At 45.3% G+C, this 24,387-nt stretch overlaps 1 protein-coding gene across 4 annotated transcripts in view; it reads right to left on the reverse strand.

Annotated features, from left to right (window-relative positions):
* Nucleotides 1-7,322: 7,322 nt before the first annotated feature.
* DUSP16 (dual specificity phosphatase 16) overlaps nucleotides 7,323-24,387 on the reverse strand; it is a 73,613-nt gene continuing 56,548 nt past the window's right edge. For all 4 annotated transcript variants that reach the window (XM_055000725.1, XM_055000724.1, XM_055000723.1 and 1 more), the window contains exons 4-7: nucleotides 15,708-15,871; nucleotides 13,137-13,296; nucleotides 11,440-11,563; nucleotides 7,323-9,319 (exon numbers count right to left, since the gene is read on the reverse strand). In XM_055000725.1, the coding sequence (XP_054856700.1) occupies nucleotides 8,158-9,319; nucleotides 11,440-11,563; nucleotides 13,137-13,296; nucleotides 15,708-15,871 (1,610 nt within the window). In that variant the 3' untranslated portion in view covers nucleotides 7,323-8,157. The remainder of the gene's footprint in view (nucleotides 9,320-11,439; nucleotides 11,564-13,136; nucleotides 13,297-15,707; nucleotides 15,872-24,387) is intronic.

Consider the following 24,387-nt stretch of genomic DNA (forward strand, 5'->3'; position numbering starts at 1 on the left):
ATATAGTAAGATTAAATGAATAGTTGCTTGAGTCATGTGACACAGCTGTGTGGCTGCAGGGCGATCACCTGTGCAGAGGTGTTGTCCTAGACTGGTGTCCTCTCCCCACCAGCCTTCTTCAAGATCTTTGTAACTATTTTCCTGCTGCTGTCAAATAGTTCCTGCCAGTAGTAAGGAAACGTCTTGATCCTATCAGGAAAGACAGAGGCTACATTTAGCCTCTGTCCAAAGGCAGCTGGCAAAGCTACCAAGCCCAGGACAGGTTGGCTGATGCCATTTTCTGTGGGGTTTGATGTACTTATTCAGTGAAGGCTCCTATTACATTCCCAGACTGTTCCCTGGCAAGACATCACTAGCTTCAACGTTATTTCACAGCTGCACTAAAGAGGAGCACTGGGATTGCTAGGGTGTTAAAGGCTGTATCTGAGCCAATCCCTGGCTTTAAAGTACCTGTGTGGTGGGTGGCGGGTGGCATGGCATCACCTGTGCAAGACTGAACTTCCCCTACTTTTGTCATATAAAACACACAATCTGGGCCCAGGGCCACATATATTGCCCTTGCGTGTAAATGCTGCCGTGTTCTTCAGTTCCCTGGAAGCTGCTTACCATTCAAGCTTTCACCGTCTCTGCTTGAGGACAACTATCCTTGTACGGATGCCACGATTTCTCCTAATCTCCCAGGCCCAACACATGATGATTATGTGGGGTTTAGAGCAAAAATGCCCACACCTCGTATGTCCTCCTTGTAAGTCTAGGCACAGACTCACAGAAAGTTCTGTCCATCCAGTATGGCTTACGCAACTGTCTGCATCTGCAGTTTTCACTGATAGCTCAAGATGGGTAGCCATGTTTGTCTGTAGCAGTAGAAAAGAGCAAGAGTCCAGTAGCACCTCTGAGACTAACAACATTGGTGGTGGAGTATGAGCTTTCATGAGCCACAGCTCACTTCTTCAGATACAGCTAGAATGATCATTGCACTCTCCAAGATATAAGGACAGATGGACTCACATTATTAGCTGTATTTGAATGCTTCTTTGTGCCCCCCCCCCCAATCTGTTTTTGTCATATTTCCACAAACTGGCCTGGAAAAAAGACAGACCAAGCACTTGCATTCTGAAACAAATATCATATCCTTATCCATCTTTGTATGTACTAACACTACAGTTTAGGTCTAGCAAGAACTGAGTTTTGTGCTGATAAAGAACTTTAATTTCTCATTTAATGCCACGTACTTCCTGGCTAGTTCTGCACTGGTGCTACGGATGGCTATTTTAGAATGCCGGAAGAGTCAGGTATCACTGGAGGATGTTCCGCTTGAAAGGGCAGGTGTTGGTTTTTGTCCAAATAGCAGATATCCTGACCCAGCAGTTTGGTGTAGTGGTTAAGTGTGGCAGGAGTCAGGACTCTAATCTGGAAAGCCAGGCTTCATTCCCTATTCCTCCACTGGAAGCCAGCGGGGTGACCTTGGGTCAGTCACAGCTCTCTTAGAGCTCTCTCAGCCCCACCCACCTCACAGGGTGCTTGTTGTGGGGATAACAACAACACACCTTGTAAACCATTCTGAGTGGGTGTTAAGTTGTCCTGGAAGGCGGTATATAGATTGCATGTTGTTATTACTATTAAAATAAACACAGAAGCAGCTGCTAGATGCCAGTTCCAACTAATACAATAGAAAGGCTCCTCTGGGAAGCAACAATCAAACGGGCAACCCCTTATAGCGGAGGCCAATGTAATGAGCCAAAATGTGTAGAGTCACATGTGTGTATTATAGGGACAAGAGCAACAAGCAAATAAATATATATCATATACAATCTTATACAAAGGGAAAAAAGAAAAAATTGTAATCATTGGACTGCGTTATGGAAAGAATGGCCATACATGTATGTTTATGAATTTGTATTTGATATTGGACGTATTGGATATGATACTGGATATTAGACGTACTCTTGAATTTGGATGTTTTTTGTTACCTTTGGAATAGTTGGAAGAATGCTTGATATATATAGATTGTTATGGCTGTTATTTATGTATAGGATTTTTATGGTGTTTGTATATTTATTCACTTGTTGCACTCGTCACTTTATAATAGATACATGTGATTCTATGCATTTTGGCTCATTACATTGGCCTCCGACGTAGGTGGGGCGGGGGGTTCCCGTTTGGTGGTTGCAGAGGCCACTTCCAGGCTGGGTTGTGAACTTGCTTCATTCTCCCCAGTGGGAAAGACCGTCCTCCATTTTATCTTCAAGTACAACGTTTTTTTCACAGTATCCTGGAAACACAGAAAGGAATGTAACAGGAATGCTCTTCCTGTTTTCAGTGCCTGTCTCATAGCATTTTTTATTCCATTTATTTCCTACTTCCCTCCCCAATTACATCGTTCTCCCATCCTCCATTTTATCCTCGCAACCACACTATGAGGTAAGGTAGGTTAAGCTTAGGGTGTATAACCGGCCCAGTATCCCCCAGTGAGCTTCCAGGACAGAGTGGGGATTCACACCTGAGTCGCCCAGATCCTATTCTGGCAATCTATCCACTCGGTCACAGTGGACCTCTGCGTGCATTTGCATCCTACTGCCGTCCCGCTTAGGGTGTCCATTTTTATCCTCTTGCAGTGGAATTAGAACAGGGCGTTCCTCAGCCAGGTCTGGTTTGACCTTTTACTGCTGTTTTTCAATCAGAAGGGGTTGGCACTTGTCTAATATTCTCTACTAGCGACCAAGCCTGTTGTTTTTTTTTTAAAGGCTCTACAAATGGCTCCTGCTCACCACAGTGGGCTGATTTTGGCTCATTTGGGGCTGAAGTCTGTCTGCTGCGGAGCACAGGAACATTGCTGAGGTGTGTGACGGGCCCTGGAGTGATCCTGCTCCTCTACAGCAGGTGGATTTTGGCCCCAAATGGACCCAATTCGGCCTCAAACAGGATGAAGTCGGCTTGCTGCAGAGCGCAGGAGCACTCCAGGGCCTGTTGTGCTGCCCCAGCCTGCTTGGGGCTGCCACCATGTTAGGCTTCCTGCTGTGACTGCAGCTGCTGTGGGGTCTTGGGAGGGCTGTGCCGGTGCACCAGGCCTCACTGCTGCCTCCGCAGCCACACCAGCACAACCCTCCAAATGCCCTGAGGTCACCGCAGCAACAGCGAAGGCCAGTGCAGTGGCGCAGCCCTCCTCACTGCCAAGCTGGTCCATCCCAGGCCTCCAGAAGCCCTGTGGCGGCAGGAAGGCAAACCATGTAGCCACTGACTCAATTCTTAGCCCTGCAGAGTGTGCCTGCGCAGGGATAAAAAGTTGGTGGCAACACAGTTTGCCTTTTATGTTTCAGGATTGTTTGAAGAAAGCCACAGAAGTGATCCTTGTGGAGGGTTGGCTTGTTCCATTGCCAAGATGTTTAAAAATGGCTTTGAAGAATAAGTTTGTCCCCTGAAGAAGAAACTTTGACTCTTGAAAACTTATACCCTGAAAATCTGTTCTAAAGTGCCACTTAATTCAAATCTTGCTGTTCTACTGCAGACAAACACAGTTACCAGCCTGAAACTATCCCCTAACTGACTGTAGTCTACAGAAGTCTTGAGATTTCTTGGAAATTGCTGTAGGCCAGGCAATGGTTCTCAAACTGTGGCTTGAGCTCTGTCCTGGGTGGGGCTCTAGGCCAGGAGGAGAGATGAGAAATGGGAGAAGCTGGGAGAGGAGATGCTGAAGATTTGGTGGCAAATCTGGGGTTGCACTGCATAATGTACAAAATGCCCATTGCTTAATAATGCTATGTATTTGTACACAGGGCTTTTTTTCAGCAGGAACGTGGTGGAAAGGAGTTCCAGCACCTCTTGAAAATGGTCACATGGCTGGTGGCCCCGCCCCTGATCTCCAGACAGAGGGGAGTTTAGATTGCCCTCCACACCATGCAGCACAGAGGGCAATCTCAACTCCCCTCTGTCTGGAGATCAGGGGGCGGGGCCACTGGCCATGTGACCATTTTCGCCAAGGGTGATTTAAACTTTAAAAAACTCCCCTCTTGTTCCTGCTGACCCAAAGTGACATCATTGTGCGGTCCTGAGTTCCATCACTGTGTTCCACCACCTCTTTTCCCAGAAAAAAGCCCCGTTTATACATACTAAACATGGGGAAAATTTGAATTTAAGCTTATTGAGCATTAACTGGTGTGAGAGCCCTGAATTTATGGTGGCAGTGTGGAATAGCATGGAATTACTTCGCAAGTGAGTCCCAAATAGTACAGTAGGTTTAGAAGTATGTTGCACTTCAAAAAGTCTGAGAACTGCTGAAGAAGGGATTGCCCGTAGCGGTCCACCTAACAATAGATAGGCTTCCCTGAAAGAAAACTTGTGCCAGGAACATGGGCAGCCAGAGCCAGTATGTGTATTTTGTTCACACGAGACAGCTGTGGGGCCCAGAGGCCCTGGCTAGCACTTCATGAAATCCAACAGGAAGCCCTGGAATTTCTGAAACACCGTGGGATTCCAACAGCCGATGTTCCCCTGAAGGCAGAAAGTTGGAAAGTGCTGCCAAAGCTGCCTTCAAATTGAATCCTGAGGAGAGAAAACAATTCTTATTTTTGCAGAAGGCTTTGTACACGTCGCCTTGTTCGTGTTTGATGTTTTCTTTAAATGTGGCTTTTGCCTTGGTGCTGGCTCTCCTCTTGTACGACGGCGGCTTCTCATACTGTTGAATGTGACCTGAATTTGAAATATTTATTGTTTTGCTTTTGTTAATAAATGGACAGGTGAGTCATACCAACTTCCTGGTGCTGGAAGGGAATGTTTATTTTAGAACTACCATCCAGGCACAAGTTCTGTAATTAGCCGGCAACATCCCCTGCCATGCAATTGCCATAGTCCACCTTCACGCTGCCTTGAGGAGAGTAGGCAGGCGCCTAGGGGACTGGGTTTGGGTGAGTGGCCTGAAGCGGTTGACGTAATGAAGAGGTTCTTTAAGTGGTGCTATGCATCATAAAACTGGACTCAGTGGGCTGAGACTTAATATTGTATACCTCTCACAAAGTAATGTAATGGGAGGGGGGAATAAGAATCACCCCTCAGCTCAGCAGGAAAAAATGGATAGAAACTAGTTATCCTTACATGGCTCCTGGGACGTGTGTGGGCATTACTCCCCTGTGGTTGGCTGTTCCACCGAGTTATCGAGGACAGGCAAATAATCGGCGAGTGATCATTCCTAGCCTTCCTGCAGTGTTTCTCTTACTCTAATAAGTAAGAGAATACTCATACTCACTAATACTCCAGCTGTTCATGGCAAGGAAGAACCAAGGTCATTTGCACCATAATGCCAATGTGATGCTAATGGTAACCCTAAACAGCTTCCTCTCTGCTAACTTGTGAGTTTATGCCAGAGGTGAGTTTTGCACCAGGAACTTTTTTACTTAACAGTCCACACAAAGAGAATGTATGGCGCCGATGTGATTCCCTCCCAAATAGTCAACTATACCCTTATTCTTTGATCCAGTTGTTACAAGCAGAGTATTGGATCTATCCGTGAAGTGGCATTCTGTAGCTGAATGAAATTTGGGCAGTGACAATGGGAGTGAAGAAGACATTGCTTCATTAAGCATTTTTACCTTCTGGCCTACGGGACCTTTCTCACTGGAGTTTCCAGCCCCCTTTCCCCAACAACTAACTGTAGTTGTGTTGCAGCTGCTTGCTCTGGGACGTAAAGTAATCATGGAAATGATGTTCCCATCAAGTTCTGATTTTCCCCTACTCCCCGTCTTTTGGTTGAGTCCATTTGTGTTTTGTGTGTAACTGGAGCTCAAAGAGTTGCCCAGTTCAGATGGAAAAAATGAGACAATCATAGGGTTGGAAGGTACCTCCAGAGTCATCTAGTCCAACCCCCTGCACAGTGCAGGAAATTCACAACTACCCTCCCCCTACGTACCCAGCGACCCCTGTTCCACGCCCAGAAGATGGCAAAACACCATCAGGATCCCTAGTAAAACTAGCCTAGGGAAAATTGCTTCCTGACCCCAAAGTCAGCATTACCCCGAGCATGTAAGAGGCCACGAGAACTGAACACTGAGGTAACCCTTCCTGCCCTCCCCCTCTTCATCTGCCCAGGCTCACCGAATCAGCATTGCTGTCAGGTGGCCACCTAGCCTCTGCTTAAAAACCTCCAAAGGAGGAGAGCCCACCACCTCCCGAGGAAGCCTGAGGGACTGCTCTAGCTGTCAGGAAGTTCTTCCTAATGTTTAACCAAAAACTCTTGACTTAATTTCAAGCTGTTGGTTGTGAAGGGAAGCAGATGGTTATTTAAATGGCCATGTTTCCTTGAGTTATATCTGGTGGCAGTGGGGGCTGATTCCGTGTTATTGTTCGAAATCCTGGGAATCTGAACAGCTGACTCGCCTCTCTACCAAGTCAGGTGACTAGTCCAGCCCACTCAGTATTGTCTACACTAAGTGGCAGCAGCGAAGGCAGGGAAACAATGGAGAGGGCGAGGGTTGACTTTTTAGCACCATCTTCATGCAGAAGCCACTGAGTGACCAACTCAGTTAAATGCACATTAGCCCTGGTGTGTTTCGTACACAGATTCAAGTGTGATTTAGCCCACCACTTAGCTACCCAAACATGCTTTAGTGTCTCATATGAAATTACTGAAATTACAATACAGGGCGATGCAGAGAGAGGGGCAGAAACTTCACAGCTTGGATGCCCCAGTTGAAAATTCACTTAAAGAACAGAAAGAATAGAGTCGTGCCAGATCTAGGAACAGCAACCTGTTTCACATAGGTACTTCCCCTTGTCTAGATAGATCCTCCCCCTAATCCAAAAACAAGTGGCATTAAATTTTCTTGAAATGCTAAAAGAAGCCACCTTAATTGCATTTTTAACAGAGGGAACGGATTTTCCCCTTTTCATTTCTGCTCCAAACAAATGCATTATATTGTCAACAATTGCTCCCATTTAATTTCTCTCATAATGGGATCAGACCACACTAAGTAACACTCCAAAAGCTATTATAATAATTTGTCTAAAACCAGTGGCTACTAAACAGGTTTTTGTGAATTAGATGTGGAGACATGCTTCCTACCCAGCACTGAGAAGACTGGGCAGGCATTCCTGCACTTGACAGACCAGTGAACACGGCAAGCTGGTCTCAAAAGCCTTTCCATTTCCTCAGAGCTTAAGGATGGTGCCGGCCTTCTGGGTCCTGGGGATGCAGCAGGGAACCAGGGGGTGTCATTTCACCATCCTGCAGAACTATATCACTGCCCATATCCTGGCAGTGAGGGGGGGGGAATCAATTCCACACTGAAAGGACGCCAAACGGTGCAAGAGAGGAACACATCCAACATGACAGCTTAATTTTTAAGGTTCATTTCAGCTGCTCTCAGCGCACACCATTTGTGAATGAATCGGGGATGGGGAAGCACACAGACACCATCAGCATTTAATACCATGCTTGAAACCAACAAACAAGCAATTCAGCTGTTACTTCACATTGCTTAATCTGGTAGCCAGAAAAACTTGCCCACATTTTTCATTTGAGGTAAAGGTTTGTTACATGGAACCTAAAACTTATCCACCACAATAGCACTTTCAGTGTCCAGACAAAGGCCCTGCTACTTTTTGGCCCAACCTGGATACCGACAAGCTAGAGGAGGGGGTGTTACATTTTCTTTTTCCTCAAAAAGGATGGTTCCAGCAGAGATTGGCTCAGGTGCATTATTGAAGGACTTGGAGAACAAAATCAGCTGGAAGGCGGGCTGGGGTTTGTTTTGTAGTAGACTAATTCAGTAGAACCAAAAAAGACTTGCCCAACTTACAAAGAAAGATGTCTCAACTACAAAAAGAAAGTGCAATTCTTTGCATATAACTGCTTCAGTTGTCAGGAGGAATTTTTAAAAAAATTATGACATAAATCTGTTAATTCTACCTGCAAGTGAGGGGAGAGAGAGTGTGGGCAAGAGAACCAGAGGAAAATAGCTGATTGCCTCATGCAGGTTCTAGCCTTATCATTTAATTACTCTTTTAATATACACATATATATATATATATTCACTCTCTCGCTCTCACTGTATATATTCACTTCTTTCACACTGAAGCCCCACAGTTTGCATTTTGTTTTTGAAATTTCAGATTTACAGGGAATTGTTTGACCCTAAAGGGGAAAAGTCACACAGCTGCGGAAGAAGCTCAAGATACTTCTATGATCTCCATACTGCCTGAAAAACTAGGCTGGCTGCCCACTTTCCCCAGCTCCTCCCGGGACCTGTTCTCTGACCGGATACTTTCCCCAAATTCCATCTGGCAGCTCCTTCGTTTGAACTGCTTCTCAAAGGAGCTCTCCTCATGCCAGCTCCGTCGCAAGTCACCCCGAGCACCATGTTTTTCTCTTCTGCGTACCGCATAGGCTTGCTCGCAGCCCGTGGGCAGCTGACTGCAGCTATAGGCTGAGTAGGCCGCACTGCTCCCATACAAAGCGGAAGCGGAATAGAAGCGAGAGGGGTCTGTGGCAAAATACCAGCTGTTACTGAGGGACGCCGCCGAGGCTTGAGGGGCCAAAATGTCTGAATGCCAGTCCTTCAGCCCCAGCCCAGCTGCAGACTTGGCCAGATGCTGCTGGCTGGTGGAGAGACCAAAGAGGAAGTTCGTTCTGTAGTTATCTTCCATGCTGCCGCTCCGATGCAGTGGGTCGGACCTCTGGGTGGTGCTAGTGGTTCGCCCTAAGTGCTGCCATTTGCTCTGACTGTCAGGCTGCCTGGTCTTCTGGGGGTTCTCCGGAACCTTTGCTTCCTCTTTATCTGGGCTGCTCTCTGGCGTCTGCTCCGAAACCTCCTGAACAGGGGAGAACTGGCATAACTTGGAGCTACTTTCCAAGGCTGCAGAATGCTTGTAATATTCTAATGTGTCCTCCAAAGAGGGATATCCCTGTCCTGAAGCCATAAGGCAGCTGCTGTTTGCCACAGATGAGACAGATTTGATGTCCAAGGAAAACGACCGCTTCAGCCTGTTACTGTCTTCCACTTTGTCCGAGGACACGCAGAGTCCTCTTATGCCCTGAACCAGCGGGCTGTCTTCGAGAGATGACAAAGGTGGTCCTGCCAGACTGAGCGAGTCCACCGACCTCTGCTCCACCCTCTCTGAAACGCACAGCTGTGGGGAGGGGAGAAGGCTGCTGCTCTGCCCGCTCTCCGCACTCTGTCCCTGATCGCTGGTTTTCTCCAAATGCAGAAGTTTCCGTTTGCTGAAGAGACCTGCTTGCCCAGTCTGTCTCTTGATTTTCTTTTCAAAGTCCAGAAGCTGGCCAAGGAAGTTGAAATTAGGAGAAATGGTCGGCCTCTTCTCTTTCACAAATCTAAACAGAGATTTTAAAAGTTGCTTTAGACAATATTGTCATGATGCTGGGCTTGTTAAAACCTGTATCCTGCACATGAGGAGTATGTGCCTGGAGGGCCATCATCAAACTGGGGGATGATCCACAGGGCTTTCTGCAGGCTTATTAAGGGGAGGGAGGACAACGTAACTCCACTTCTGCAGCTTCACTAGATTCACCCTTGGCGGTCCAAAGGTCTTCTACGCCCCTTTCCACCTACAACGTCTTTCCAAAACTACCTCATGATACCATTTCTCTCTCTCTCACTCGCTTTTTCTCCTCGCCATCATAAATGCTGTTGGTTAGCCCTTTAAGTCTTTCCTAGACAAACTGCATTTGTATTTAAAGTATCCATCCCCCTCAAGGAAATTCCGGTTCTACATGCCTCGGGGCAGGATCTGGTCTCCTTTCCCTCCTGCTTCATTTACACTGACAGAAATATATAAAAAAAATTATTTTGCACAGTTTATTCTGCAACTTCCTTTCCAGTTTTACACACAATACTCTGCTTTTGCTGTTCATGGGAACAGACAAAGTAATACAGCAGAGCACCAATCAAATGTTATTCAGCAGCACCAAGACGTCAGACGCTGCCCATGCACTTTCAGCGTACGGCTGCATCCATGAGGGCTAGTAACTTCCTTTTCTAAAAATAAAAACTATGATCTTGGCAACCTGAATGCTGCACTCCAGTATCACAGTTCTGCACTGGTTCAGAGGGGCAGAAGAGAACCCAGAGCCAGAGGTCTGACAGTTTAGAAACTACCTACCAATATACCAATGACAGGGAAAATCTAAAACTGCGTCACTGCAGAGGGGGTAGTCCTCCTGTATATTTCCTCAGTATGTTTTAAAAAAAAACCCTGATGCCACTAATGGTCAACCACAGCAGGTTTTTAAGCACATGCCACTACTGCTGTCATGGCATTTTGCTGCAGTGACTTGTGTATTGTGGATACACAGATACAGACATGCACAGAGAATAATACAGCGAATGGAAAGGTTCGCCTGCATTTAAGCTGGGAACATCTGAGCCAGCTGAGCAACATCCTAGTTAAGCATCTGCTTTTATGCAGATAACATAAAACTTGGTTACACGAAACTGCCTTATAGTGTGTCAGACGACTGGTCTATTTGTCAGATGGGCAGCAGCTCTCTGCCTGGCCCTTTTAACTGGAGGTGCCCAAGATTGAGCCCGGGACCTTCTGCCTGCCAAGCAGATGCTCTGCCACAGAGTCACGGCCTTCCTAGGCCTGGCCAAAGGGGTCTTGGCCCTGGACTGCTCATCTGTGAACCTCTGAGAACCATTCAGGACAAGCACCAGGATATCCTTGGCCGTTTCCCCACATCTTAGAAATAGCGCCCCAGTTTTGCATATTTCTGACGTCACCGTTTCCAAAACGGAGGCAGGCAGGTGAGATTCCGTTTTCGTGATGCCACAAAAACAGAATCATAACTGCCTTCCCGCCTTTTTTGAAACGGTGGTGTCAGAAATCACGCGAAAGAGCCACCCGTGTTCCCTGAGTGTTTAAGACGTGGGGAGACGGCCCAGGTGGCTCATTACCTGCTCTACATTTGAACTGAGGGCTTGTCAGGGCTGTATATTTTTGCTTACTATGGATATTTTACTCTGAGTGCTGCTTTGAGTCTCCATGTGAAAGAAAAGCAGGAGAAAATACGTAAATACAGCCAAGTCCCATCTCTACCACAGATTTCTCGCAACAGTTGATATTTATAGAAATACTTGTTCTAACTATGGAAAACATTTCCCCCTATATTTTATCAGCAATTCTTTAAAATAACCCTGCCCAACAGGCAGAGCTCATGCAAAGTACTCTGAACCCCCAGAAAAGCACAAAACATTTCTCCCATATCAATCAAACAGCATCTCCAGCTGAATTGCATGCAAGAAGGCAGAAGTGGAGGATGGATGCCTGGGGACTTTCGTCTTACCTTCCTGGGGCCAACAGTGACCCTGGGTATCTACCTACATCCTTCACCCAACCCACACAGGAGGCCATTTCAACTATCCCTGTAACCACAGGGAATCCCACTGATTCCACCCAGGCCACAGGCAGAATGTTTGAAGCCAGACCTCTTACCTATAGGCCTCATCTAAGGACATGTCCATTCTTTTCATTATGTATGCTATCGCAATGGTGGCAGAGCGGGATATTCCAGCTAAACAGTGCACCAGAACACGACCATTCGAGGCTTTTGCTTTTTCTATGGAAGAGAGAAGGAAAAAACCACCAAAAATCAAGTTAACACTGCTCAAAAAGTCACTGAAAATAAGAAATCTTCAACCTAGGCCCCAAAGAATCCTCAATTAGACATAAAAACATGAAAGCAATTTTGGAACCGCCCTTGTTGCATGTATCAAAGAGGAGGGAAATCAGCATCATAGCATGTAGCTATAATGTTTTATTTAAAACAACTGCACCCCGCTTTTCTGTGTACTCATAGTGGCTGTAATAACCACCACAAAACTTCAGAACTAACATGGCAAACATCAACTAAACATGAACTGAAGGATAATCCTTGGATATATCAGTTAACTATGAATGGGTTAAACTGAAGTCCTGCACCAAGACACCAGCTGTTTGCAAACTTTCTTCAGCCCCAAGCTTGATTCTCCTCTGCCTGCACTGTCTCTAGACCAAGCTTTCAAACATCAAATATAACCTGCAGAGATACAGCTACACATGTAAGAGGCCAACAAAAGGCAATTCTGGGGTTGGTAGCAGAGTAACAATGACAAATCATCAGGTCTGCAGAGTCAGATCTGGGTTACTGGTTGGCAGGGCTTTTTTTCTGGGAAAAGAGGTGGTGGACTCAAGCAGGGCTTCTTTTCAGCCAGAACATGGGGGAACGGAGTTCCGGAACCTCTTGAAAATGGTCACATGACTGGTGGCCCCGCCCCCTGATCTCCAGACAGAGGGGAGTTGAGATTGCCCTCCGTGTTGCTCGGCAGCACAGAGGGCAATCTAAACTGCCCTCTGTCTGGAGATCAGGGGGCGGGGCCACCAGCCATGTGACCATTTTCTCCGAGGGCAACTCACTGAGTTCCACCACCTCTTTTCCCAGAAAAAAAAGCCCTGCCTGTGAGAGAGGTTAGGCTGAGAGCACGTGACTGACCCAAGGTCACCCAGCAAGCTTCCATGGTAGAGCAAGGATCAAACTGGGGCTTCCCAGATCTTACTCTGATGCTCTAGCCACTACACCACGCTGACTCGCATGCAGAACTGACTGGGGACCGACTTCAGTGGCTGCTGAGCCTATCCCTTCTGTATATGCAGGCAGAGAGGGGTTTCGCCACGGACAGAATGCAGGCACATCATAGTTTGATTTCTCATGACTTCATATAACTGTTGGGCTTTCAATGAAGAGTCGAGCTTGTAGCACCTCCAGGCTCAGTGCTCACTCGAAGCTAGAAGAGTAAGTAGGAGTGACTCCTCTCCACCCCCACCCAGGGAGCTAAAATGTGGAAAGGGTTCGAAGGGCTTCTTGTCAGCACGGCTCCTTCCAGCACAGACAGGCACAGAGGGAGAAGAGAAATGCAGATATAGTAGGTTCTGGAAACTGGACCTGCGGTCTCTCATGGAAAATGCTCTGGAGGTATTTGGAAAAATTGTCCTTGGGAAAATTATGGGTAGCAGAAAACTGTTTTTAAACCTTGCCATATTTTCCCCATGATAATTCTTTTGGAGTGCATATGCTTCTGTTGAAATTAGTGGAATTAAATTCTTTAGTACGTTTTTTTTTTTAAGAGAAACAACATGTTCTCTAAAAATGTTACCTATGAAGTCCACAGATTTGTCCAGCCATGGAAAAATTTTCTCACAGAAGCTGTCGTTCACAGGCACTCTCAAGAAGTGAGAGTCTGGAATGCAGTCCGGCTTGGGGCAAGTATTGCTGGCATTCAGGACGTAACCAATGTCATTTTGTTTCATGAGCTCCTGCAAGGTATCACACAATTGCCACAACAGTCAGCACATGCAAATCAGCATAAGAAAGACAGTTAAAACCAGGGCTTTTTTCTGGGAAAAGAGGTGGTGGAACTCAGTGGGTTGCCCTTGGAGAAAATGGTCACATGGCTGGTGGCCCCGCCCCCTGATCTCCAGGCAGAGGGGAGTTGAGATTGCCCTCTGTGCCGCTCCAGCAGCGCGGAGGGCAATCTAAACTCCCCTCTGTCTGGCGATCAGGGGGCGGGGCCACCAGCCATGTGACCATTTTCAAGAGGTTCCGGAACTCCGTTCCACCGTGTTCCAGCTGAAAAAAAGCCCTGGTTAAAACAAGTTTATGAGGCTAGAACTACTCTCTGTTTTCATACGGCTGAAAGCATTGGTGACAAAATACCACCTCCCAATCCCAATGTTTTTTTGGTACTCCTGTTCAAACATTTGCCTAGACTGCTGCTTCCACACAGATGGTTTGCTCTGGTTTGGATTCAAATCAGAGCAGTTTTTATTTTTTTAGCACCCATATGATGTTAGTCCCCTACCATCCCCTCTCTGTGTTTCCCCTCACATTACTGCAGCCTTTTGTAAACCTGGTTTGGTATAGCTGTTTTGGACAGCTTATAGTCAAAGCATTTGTACGCCATGCGGACAAGAAGGTGCATGTTTTTTCAGGTCTTGTCCACATTGGCACCATTTCCTTGCCTCACCCCTTCCAAGCAGCCGTTTTCCATGTAACTGAATGGCTTTAAAACACACACACACACACACACACACACACACACACACACACACACACACCTCTCACTGTTTGGCATATTGCTATGGTGTCATAATGATATAACGATCTATTTACAAATGCTTCGAGATCTAATGAGATCGGGCTACACCATGCTGCCTTCCCTCCCATAGCACTTCTAAATACCCAGCTTTAACTTTTTGAAAAGTAAGTCTCTAACCCTTTTTGATGTGAATATCTGTCTTTCCTCTTATATCTCCCCAACAAAAGGGGCTTGAGACTTCCATTTTATAAAATGAAAATTAGGGTTTGAGAGAACCAAGTGGATAGACCGTTATATTATAATGTTACAGCCTGTGCAGCTGCCAATTTTTTTAAAAAGACCTCTCAGGGCATGGGAGGGAATGATGGCCCAGGGGGCTACAGTAAGAAAAGCACAAGAGAGACTGCCAAGCCGATGCCCTGTTGCCATTGTGAAAGCCTCTGATTTTGCGTTAGCAATGAAAACTCCACTGCTGTGTGCAGGGCTTTTTTTCTGGGAAAAGAGGTGGTGGAACTCAGTGGGCTGCCCTCTGAGAAAATGGTCACATGGCTGGTGGCCCCACCCCACGCCATGGCGCAGAGGGCAATCTAGACTCCCCTCTGTCTGGAGATCAGGGGGCGGGGCCACCGGCCATGTGACCATTTTCAAGAAGTTCCGGAACTCTGTTCCACTGCGTTCCAGCTGAAAAAAAGCCCTGGCTGTGTGAAAGCAGTCTGGCCTCAACCTCCACAGAGGCTGTTTTCACACTGCTTACTGGCCACAGAACATCGCGCCAAGCTCCTGGAACGACAGCATCTTCCTGGTGCAATTTCTCGTGAGAACTGCATTTCTTGCATGAAATCACGCCAGGAAGCTGCTGTCATTCCGGGAGCCTGGCGCAATGTTCCATGACCGGTAAGCAGTGTGAAAACGGCCAGATTTCACTTGACCATGGATAACAAACTAGTTATGTAGCATTGTGACATTATATCATTCCCAACACGAGTTAAAGGCAAGTTCTTCCACAGACTTTCACACATCTTAAATTATCCTTTGCATTGAAGTTGGAAAGCAATGAAAAGCAGAGATACCACTTCTGGTAACCAACATGTCTTTTTGCTTTTGGAGAATATGACAATAACCAACTAAAAAAAAAAAACAGGTACCAATTTTTCTTTGTACTTCTAATGCTAAAACCATTAAGCTCAAATATTTCTAACGTGTCATTATGCACATGTAGAAGATATTTTTGCAGATTCTGCACCCTTAATTTCATACTTCCATTAATCAAGCTAATATTGATATACTATGCTCTTGGGTATACAGCATGACCAAATATATCTCCCATTTAATAGGGTTGATTTATGAGTTAGCTTGTCTAAGACATTACAGGATGCCAAAATATTGCTCCTACTGAGTCTTTTGAAAGAAAACTGAATTAGCATAAATAGAATGGACAATGAAAGTAGGTTAGGTTAATCAGTTGTGAATGATTAGTATACAAACACATCATTTTTTCTATATAGATTTACTGGGTGAAAGAATTTGTGCCCTGGATTTTTAGACCCCATTACTATTGTTACGCATTCTCCTATTCATCATGATCCTACCAATCGCTGCACTTCAGAATTCACCACTTTTCAATTTCACCTTGTTGAGGACGTCCCTCTGACACCCAAGATAGAGATGAGGCAGAATCCTGGTTGGTCCAGTGTTAGAAACCGGTAAGCAGGGCTGAGAAATGCAGGAAGGCACCAGAATACACTTTTCTTCACAAAGGCCAGGGAAACAGCTTGAGAAGTCAGCAAATCCACCTGAAGGAAAAAACAACTGAAATTTCTATTTTATAGGTGGGTGAGATCGCACGATGCATCATAAAATGTCTTTTTTAGTATTTAAGTAGCAATTCCCATGAGAAGAGATGGAGCTGTTCCACACCTGTAACTTGAGAACTGCAATATCAAATAACAAATTCAATGAATGAATGGCCCATCACAGGCAGAGCTTCCATATAACCTGCACATAATGTTTTCCAATGGAGAAAGTTCACACATTCCATTGCCAGACAGGAAAACAACTGGTGTCAGGTCAAGCGAGGCACATATGTTTTCAAACCAGCCCATTGTCCAAGAATAATTTTTCACGCGTTTAGGAATTCCTTAAGGAAGGCAATTAATCACAGGGGAGAATGTGGTAAGCCACTTTGGTCCCCATTGGGAGAGCCAGTTTGTTGTACTGGTTAAAGAGCAGCAGGACTCTAACCCGAAGAGCCAGGTTTAATTCCCCACTCCTCCGCTTGAAGCCAGCTGGGTAACCTTGGGTCAGTCACAGCTTCTTGGAGCTCTCTCAGCCTCACCTAACAAGATGATTGTTGCGAGGATAATTATAACATGCTTTGTAAACCGCTCTGAGTGGGTGTTAAGTTGTCCTGAAGAATGATATATAAATCAAATGTTATTATTATTTTTATTATATAAATTAAACAAATAAATAAACAACAGCCTTCTGTGCTTCAGTTCTACCACCAGCACAACCCCCATCCCTTTTGGCCATTAGAAGAAAAGCCTTGGTTGCAGCACCGTTTTGTGTGATAATCAAGTTCACCCAAATCATCCCTTCTATTTAAATGAAACAAGCTGTGCACAGAACTCAGGCATACATTTGTGCTTCCACTCGGGCAACTGAGAAGGAGATACTTGTTTTCTTCCATTTGCAGAAACAGTCACAGAAAGTCCCACATAAGAATCTGGCGTGTAAAAAGCGAGAAAGATGTGACATGTTCCTGCCCTAGGATGCCTTTTCTCTGCTTTCAGCTGGCTCAACTTATTTATGAAACAGTTAAAAATACTAGCAATGTTTGTGGAGAATTGCCATAAGCATTGCACCAATTAGAAATAAATTAGTATGCTATCAGTACAAAATGTTTCATTTGTCAGTAATTTCATCAGTTTAATCAAAATGCAACAGAGATGATACATCTGGGCCGTCGTCACACGGGCGTTTATTCCGTCAAATTTCCATTATGTGGCGCTATTGTTCCTATCGGCGCCATGATGCAATCTTTTGTCAAATACCGTCTCCTCCCGCTTCGAGTTGTTCACACCGTAGCGCTCTGTGCCGTCATTTTGAACGGGCACAGAAAAAACTCCTCCCCCCCTTTTTAAAATTTTTTTTCCGCTTTATTGCGTTATAACGACATTACATCGTTATAACCAAATGTTAGCCCAACCCCAAAAGAGCAGGATAGGTTGGCCAAGTTTTCCCGCCCTGGAAGCAGCTTGAACATTGGCTAAGATTGTTTTTCTTCCTAATTTGAACATCCATAAATATACTCTTGTTCTGAGAAAAACCCCTGTCTGACGTGATCCCCATCGCCGAAGACTCAACCATGGCTCCACCGAGTGAACTTGTAGTTCTGGTGGCCCAACTGGTTGTTTTGATGGTTCAGAGCACGTTCACTCTGTGCCATGCACACCTGCGATCCCTCCGTCGGAGGCGAAGGGCAGCGGAAAGACTTTTTCGGTCTATGCTGCTCGAGCAGCATAGAAAGAACACTCTTTCATTGCTTTGTATTTTTATAATATTATGACGTTATAGCGATATAAAGACGTTTTTTTTTTTTAAAAAAAAGGAGCTCGCTGCAGGAGAGCGCGAAAGGGCGTCTGGGATAACGGGTCAAGATAAGAAAGGGAAAATTCCGTCATTATGGGATAGAAATCGATGCCGGATGGTCACACGGAAGCAGATTATAGCGCGAAAATTGAGACCAGAGGAGAAATCTCAGACTCGCAACAGTGCCAGAATAAGGTGGGAATTTTGCGGTAGATTGCGCAATTTTCGCGCTAATTTTAAGCCCGTGTGACGACGGCCCTGAATTGGTATAGTCCTCTGGTGCTGACGGTGCTCTTAAAGCTTTGCTGGTATAGTTAAGTGGCTAAGAAATCAAGATGTCTCTCTCTCAGCTCCCGTCTGCAATGTAGTGATGGTAATACATCCCTGCGTTACAGGGTCTGTTGTAAGTATTGAAAGACAATGTGCAAGAAGTACTATATTTTATTAAATGAAAAAACTGTATTACAAATGCTTCTCCTCTCTCTCCTGCATCAACAACACTCTAATGTCCACATAAACATAGAATCATAGAATCATAGAGTTGGAAGGGGCCATACAGACCATCTAGTCCAACCCCCTGCCCAGTGCAGGATCAGCCTAAAGCATCTCTGACAAATATTCTCTCTCAAGCATCTCTGACATCTTGAGAGGCAGGCTATGGTTAGCATCAGAAGTTCAGAACTGATGTTTTGGTTAACTGCAGTTAGCGAAAATTTCCTTCCAACCATGGATGCAAATTAGTGGGACAAGGAGTCCAGAGGCAATTTTGATTTCCTAGTCATAGTTCAACCTCATTTTAGCAATTTCTGGTTCACTTGTCCACGAAACAGAAAATGTGGCACTGATGTTGCATGTACTGACAGCATCAGGAAGCCCACAAAAGTACAGCAAAACACTAGGTAAATGCAGCCTCTACCAGCTTATCTAAGCTTGACCAGTCAGCTTGTGACAAAAAAGGAACTGTGATCTTCCTCTCCACTAGCTCTCCTTTTCCCCTACTGCTCTCAGACAAAAAAGATCAGGACAGGGCTTGCTCTATGACCTTAGGACATTACATTTATGTATTTGGAGAATCCAGCCAAATAAGTTAGCACTCATTACTGTCTGGCATCCCTCTGGTGTGATTCAATGCCTGAAAAACCTCCCCTCCCCTCTCTTCCCATTGTGTGTCTGATCTCTTAAATGAAGGACAAGGGTATACTTCTTTTGTTTTGTTCTGAGTACAGTCCTGCGTGCTCTCTAGATATAATTAATGAATGAAAGAACATAAAATAGTTTCACTCCTCATCAGTGTTTCCACAAGGATGAAGGCAAGTCTTTCCAGTGTAAAGGAAGAGTGGTTTATACCATCTAGCTATATATTCCAGTAAGGTCTGTCAACTTACTATTACAACAACAACAACAACAACAACAAAGTCCCATGAAGTCGCAACTGATTCATGGTGACTCCTCATGGGGTTTTCAAGGCACGCGATAAGCAGAGGTGGTTTGCCATTCCCTTCTTCTGCATCGCAATCCCCGTCTTTCCTTCCTGGTCTCCCATTCTAGAACTAACCATGACTGACCCTGCTGAGCTTCCAAGCTCTGACCTCAGTCTCCTCCGGCCTTAACTTAACTTACTATACAACATTAATCATCAGATATTGCTTTGATTTAACAAGCCACTGAATCTGAATATTATGAAAACATCAACACACTTTAAGATACTGAAGAATTAAAAAATCTTCCCATTAAAAAACCAAATTGCCACAGTGTTAGAAAGTTAAGCCATTTTAAATATTTCTTCTTATTTCCTGTTACGTTGACATGCCACAAGCAAAATAGCCTTGGATAGTGAACAAGAGAGCTCTTAGCTTTCTCGCACTGCTTAAATTTGGCTCCCAAATAAAAATCATTTGGCTAAGAGAGCCAGTTTGGTGTAGTGGTTAAGAGCACGGGACTCTAATCTGGAGAGCCGGGTTTGATTCCCCACTCCTCCACAAAGCCAGCTGGGTGACCTTGGGCAAGTCACAGTTCTCTGGAGCTCTCTCAGCCCTACCCACCTCACAGGGTGACTGTTGTGGGGTAATAATAACACTTTGTAAACCGCTCTGAGTGGGCGTTAAGTTGTCCTGAAGGGCGGTATATAATCGAATGTTGTTGTTGTTGTTGTTATTAAGCTAGTTCTTAAACCAATTAAGGCTACAGTATTAATCTCCAACAACCACCACAACTATTCCACTCAAGGCAGTACTGAAACATTGTTCATTTAGATGTTATTTAATTTTAATAGTTCATTTTGCCACAACTATGTCCTATTAGCTGTAAGGAACAGAAAAGTATACTCAAGTAAGTTCACTAAAAGTATCATTACTGTCTTCCTTTTAATATCTTACTGTAATTAAATGAAACTCCATTTGAAAGCCATTGGGGTTTTTTTAGATGCAGAACATCAGAGTATTAAATAATCATTGTATTTTAAAAAGAGCTAAAAGGATTGTGGCCAGATGTGGCCCTTTTCCACACCACCTACTCTGGGTTAACAACTAGAAGAGACAGATGGGGCAGAGTTTGCCTAGGCACCTCCTGCTGTTGACTTGTGGTGTGTACAAAAATGAAGAAACCAAGTCTCCTGATCACATAAATGGCTGGGGCTGAGATGGAAGACCAGTTCTGCTCTAGATGTGCTATTTCCAACACTGAAGACACAGCTTTCAAAACACACACACTCTTACACAAACACACACAGCAATATCCCCCAGAGAGCTGCAAATTATGTATGTCCATTATACTGTGCTTTCTGTTTCTTCTGCATGTTAACCAGTGTGATGTAGCTGTATGTCTAAACTTGTGATCATTTACAAGAGTGAAAATATTCTGAGTTTCATTTTCTAGCATGCAGAACAGAGGATTTTCATCAGTGGGAGCTTAGGGTGTCAGTTAACAGAACCAGCTGTTTTATTTAGTCTGTGGTTTGTGGATACTTCCCCCGTTAATGCACCAGGCAGCTTTTCCAGTGCTGGCTTGTTCAGTTTATTACTTGTGGCTGCAACTTTCAGATGGGAGTTCCTATGAAACCAACTTAAGGCGCCAAAAGCCGTTTGTGGTCGAAAGAGCCCAAATTGCTTTTGTTATGCAGAAACCATATACCTCCCAGATCTTTGCTTGCAAAAACCAAACTCTGTCCCACTTCCAGCCACAAAAAGCTTGCCAAGATTCAATATCATGTTTAATTATCCTGTTGGTAGGTATAAAAATGTGGTTGCTTCGAAGTCTCTCTTTGATCAAAGTTTAGAGGCGTTTCCACAGACCGCATATATGTTTGTGTGTGTGTATAGGTATGATCACTTTTCTTAAGGAAGTCTCAGCACCTTTCACCTTTTCCAGCTAAATAATCAGAGGAAGATGACAACTCAGATAAAATTAAACCCATTTGGAGCTAATTCACACTTTCTTGCTTAAATTGCTTTTGATAGCAATAATTTCAGTTAAGAGTTTCTGAAAGACAAATGTTTTGTGCCCATCCATAGACATGAACCTACAGTCTCAATTGGCTGATACCTAACCATTTACTAAAAATGCACTGGTTTGGTGAGTGTCTTCGGAGAGAACAAGGCCTTAAATGAAAACCTTGTTTGTAAGTTGTTTGGTCAGCTCTGGTTTGGTCATGAATGATCCTTCGATGTGTTGGAGGCACTTCATGCAACAAGCATTTCTGGGAAATGCCAACCCCGGCAGCCACGCCAAAGGAAGCCCTTGGGGTTAATGTGCCACTCTCAGTCATTCAATTCCATTCATTCAAGCCAAATGCCACGATCTCAGTCCAGACAATGCTAGAAGCACTGTGGATCCCAACAGGGCAACCCTCCCACCCAGAACTACTAGGCCAAGATGTTTAGGGAAACAGAAGGCCAGCTCTGTACCCACCTTCCTTGCCCCATCCAGGCCTCACACCTTTTCTCAGACAAGGAACCATGAGCTTCAAGTTCATGTTTCCTGACAGCAATTAGAGGTAACCCAGAGGAAACGGAAGCTTAGAAAACTTCAGTAAAGTGGACAACTTAGAAGGGTTCTGGAATCACGAGGTCTTGTGTGTGATCAGTGCAACTGCCCATAAGTCTACTCTCCCCCATGCTCAGCTTTTCAATTAGCTCCCTAGCATTTGGAAGACGAGTTATCACAGCAGGGACAATGCCTAAAGTAATGGCAGAAGACAACCAAACCCACAGGGATGGCAGTAAAAACATCTCCAGCACCACTCCCTTGGCACAGCATTGCTTAGTAATGCTCTGATTTCTCTCTCTCTCTCTCTTTTTTTACAGCTTAGGCTTTATGGAGAAAACGGGGGGGGGCGCTCTACAGATCACTGAGAAGAGTTTGCTTCGCAGTTCGCAGATAAACTGTTCACATTCAGTGTTATAGCGCCATCCTAAAACAGAGTTACACTCTCAAAGAAGGCTCGTTGGCAACCATTTTCAGACCTTTTCTCAAAGGCCAGTTGATAGCAATTATTGGGAATGTGATGCTCATTGCTAACAAAATTAAAATTCTATGCATACATAAACTATAAATTATAAATATATAAATTAAGCAGATTGAATACTATCTAAACGACATAAATCTTGCTGACTAAATGCTAAAAATAACTACATAAATTAAGCAGATTGAATATATTAGCATAAGTTCTTTACATCTGCAAGGACAAGGACTTGTTTTTTTTAAAGGAAGTGGAGATTTCTAGGAATCTGAATTGTGCTCCCAACATTACATGTGAATAATTATCAAGTAAAAAATTCTCAGATGTGGTGCTTCCATTACACAGATCTAAAACACTTCAAAAGCACAACGACACCTTCCTCCTGGCCCCAATAAATGTGCACCGTATGGCTAAAAAGTCACCGTGAACTTCCTGGCTCACGTGCTCTTATGAATTCACGCTGTTTAAATGAACTGCAGATTTTATATCAATTGTAACAACTGATGCATTCCTGCTCCACTTCTCAGCAAGGCATGCCATTTTTCCATCGCATAAGCCATTCATACAACAGAAAATATAGAGCAACACGGTAAGTATAGCAGCAACAAAACACAATTTCCCGTGCAATAACAATGTCTCCCTATTTTATTTACAGTAGTTGCATAATTTAACAGAAAACTATACCACATGTAACCAGTCCTAGGAAAAATTATTTTGCAGGTGTCATATATGCTCCAAAGTCAATACATAAAGTGTCCAGTGCTTCAAGTGCTCTATTAATATTGCAACAGGTATTAAAGTGCAAATGCTTCCTAGCACCATGTACACACTAAATAAAATTTGTTTTTAATGCGCCACCACACTCTTGCTTATTTCCCCCCGCAAAGAATGAACAGGGCTATTCCTCTGGAATTATTACCATAAAGTAAGAGTTCCTAACTTTTTAATAACATTGATTTATCAATACAAAATTTGACTTTATTTGGGCTCCAGCATCCACAAAAAGAGTCCGCAAGAGCTTGCAAGCCATCAATACCTGTTACAAGATCAAACATCCACACTGGAACTATGCACATTAAAACAAGAAATGTGAACTTTAAATATGTATCAATGAGGTCTGAACTGGGAGAGAGGGAAAGAGATCTTGGGGTTACAGCAGGTAACTCAATGAAAATGTCAATTCTGGGCTGAAATATCCTACTATATAAAAGGCTAAGCGTATTCAAGACAACTCACTTCCTACACTGGTGCGCCACCAGAGGGTACTGCTGTGGAGGGAAGCCCAGATGAGGTAGCCAGACCTCCATAGAGCGTGCCACGGAAGGAAGCCCAGGCCGAGATCAGGAGCAGAGCAGGTGGCAATGCCTCCCCCTCCCACTGCCTTCACACAGCTAGGATCAGAAGCGGAGCAGGTGGCAATGCCTCCCCTCCCCCCCCACCTTCACCCAGCTAGGGTCAGGAGCGGAGCAGGTGGCAATGCCCGCCCCCCGCCTTCACCCAGCTGGGATCAGGAGTGAAGCAAGGGGCAATGCCTGTTCCCCATCTTCACCCAGCTGGGATCAGGAGAAGAGAGTGGGCAATGCTCACCCCCCCCCCGCCTTCACCCGGCTGAGATCAGGTGTGGAGCAGGGGGCAACGCTGCCCACCCCCCGCCTTCACCTAGCTGGGATCAGGAGCAGAGCTGGTGGTAATGCCCGCCCCTCCCTTCACCCAGCTGGGATCAGGAGTGGAGCAGGTGGCAATGCCCGCCCCTGTCATCACCCAGCTGGGATCAGGAGCAGAGAGGGGGTAATGCCCACCCCTGCCTTCACCCAGCTGGAATCAGTCCGTGGAGCAGGTTGCAATGCCTGGCCCTGGCAATGCCCACCCCCCAATGTCACCTAGCTGAGATCAGGAGCAAAGCAGGTGTCAATGTCCTCTCCCCCGCCCCGTCTTCACCCAGCTGGGATCAGGAGCAGAGCAAGTGGCAATGCCCACCCATTGCCATCACTCAGCTGGGATCAGGTGGGGAACAGGGGGTGATGCCTGTCCCCCCCCCCAGCTTCACTCAGCTGAGATTAGGAGCGGAGCAGGCAGCAATTCCTGCCCCCCCCGGTCACCTGTCCAGGATCAAGTGCAGAGCAGGTGGCAATGCCCACCCCCCTTTACCCTGCTGGAATCAGTCCATGGAGCAGGTTGCAATGCCTGCCCCTGGCCTTCACCCAGCCAGGATCAGGCACGGAGCAAGCCGCAATATCCGTCCCCCTTCACCTGGCCGGAATC

Source organism: Eublepharis macularius, chromosome 16 (assembly GCF_028583425.1).
Source record: "Eublepharis macularius isolate TG4126 chromosome 16, MPM_Emac_v1.0, whole genome shotgun sequence".
NCBI classification, from domain to species: Eukaryota; Metazoa; Chordata; class Lepidosauria; order Squamata; family Eublepharidae; genus Eublepharis; species Eublepharis macularius.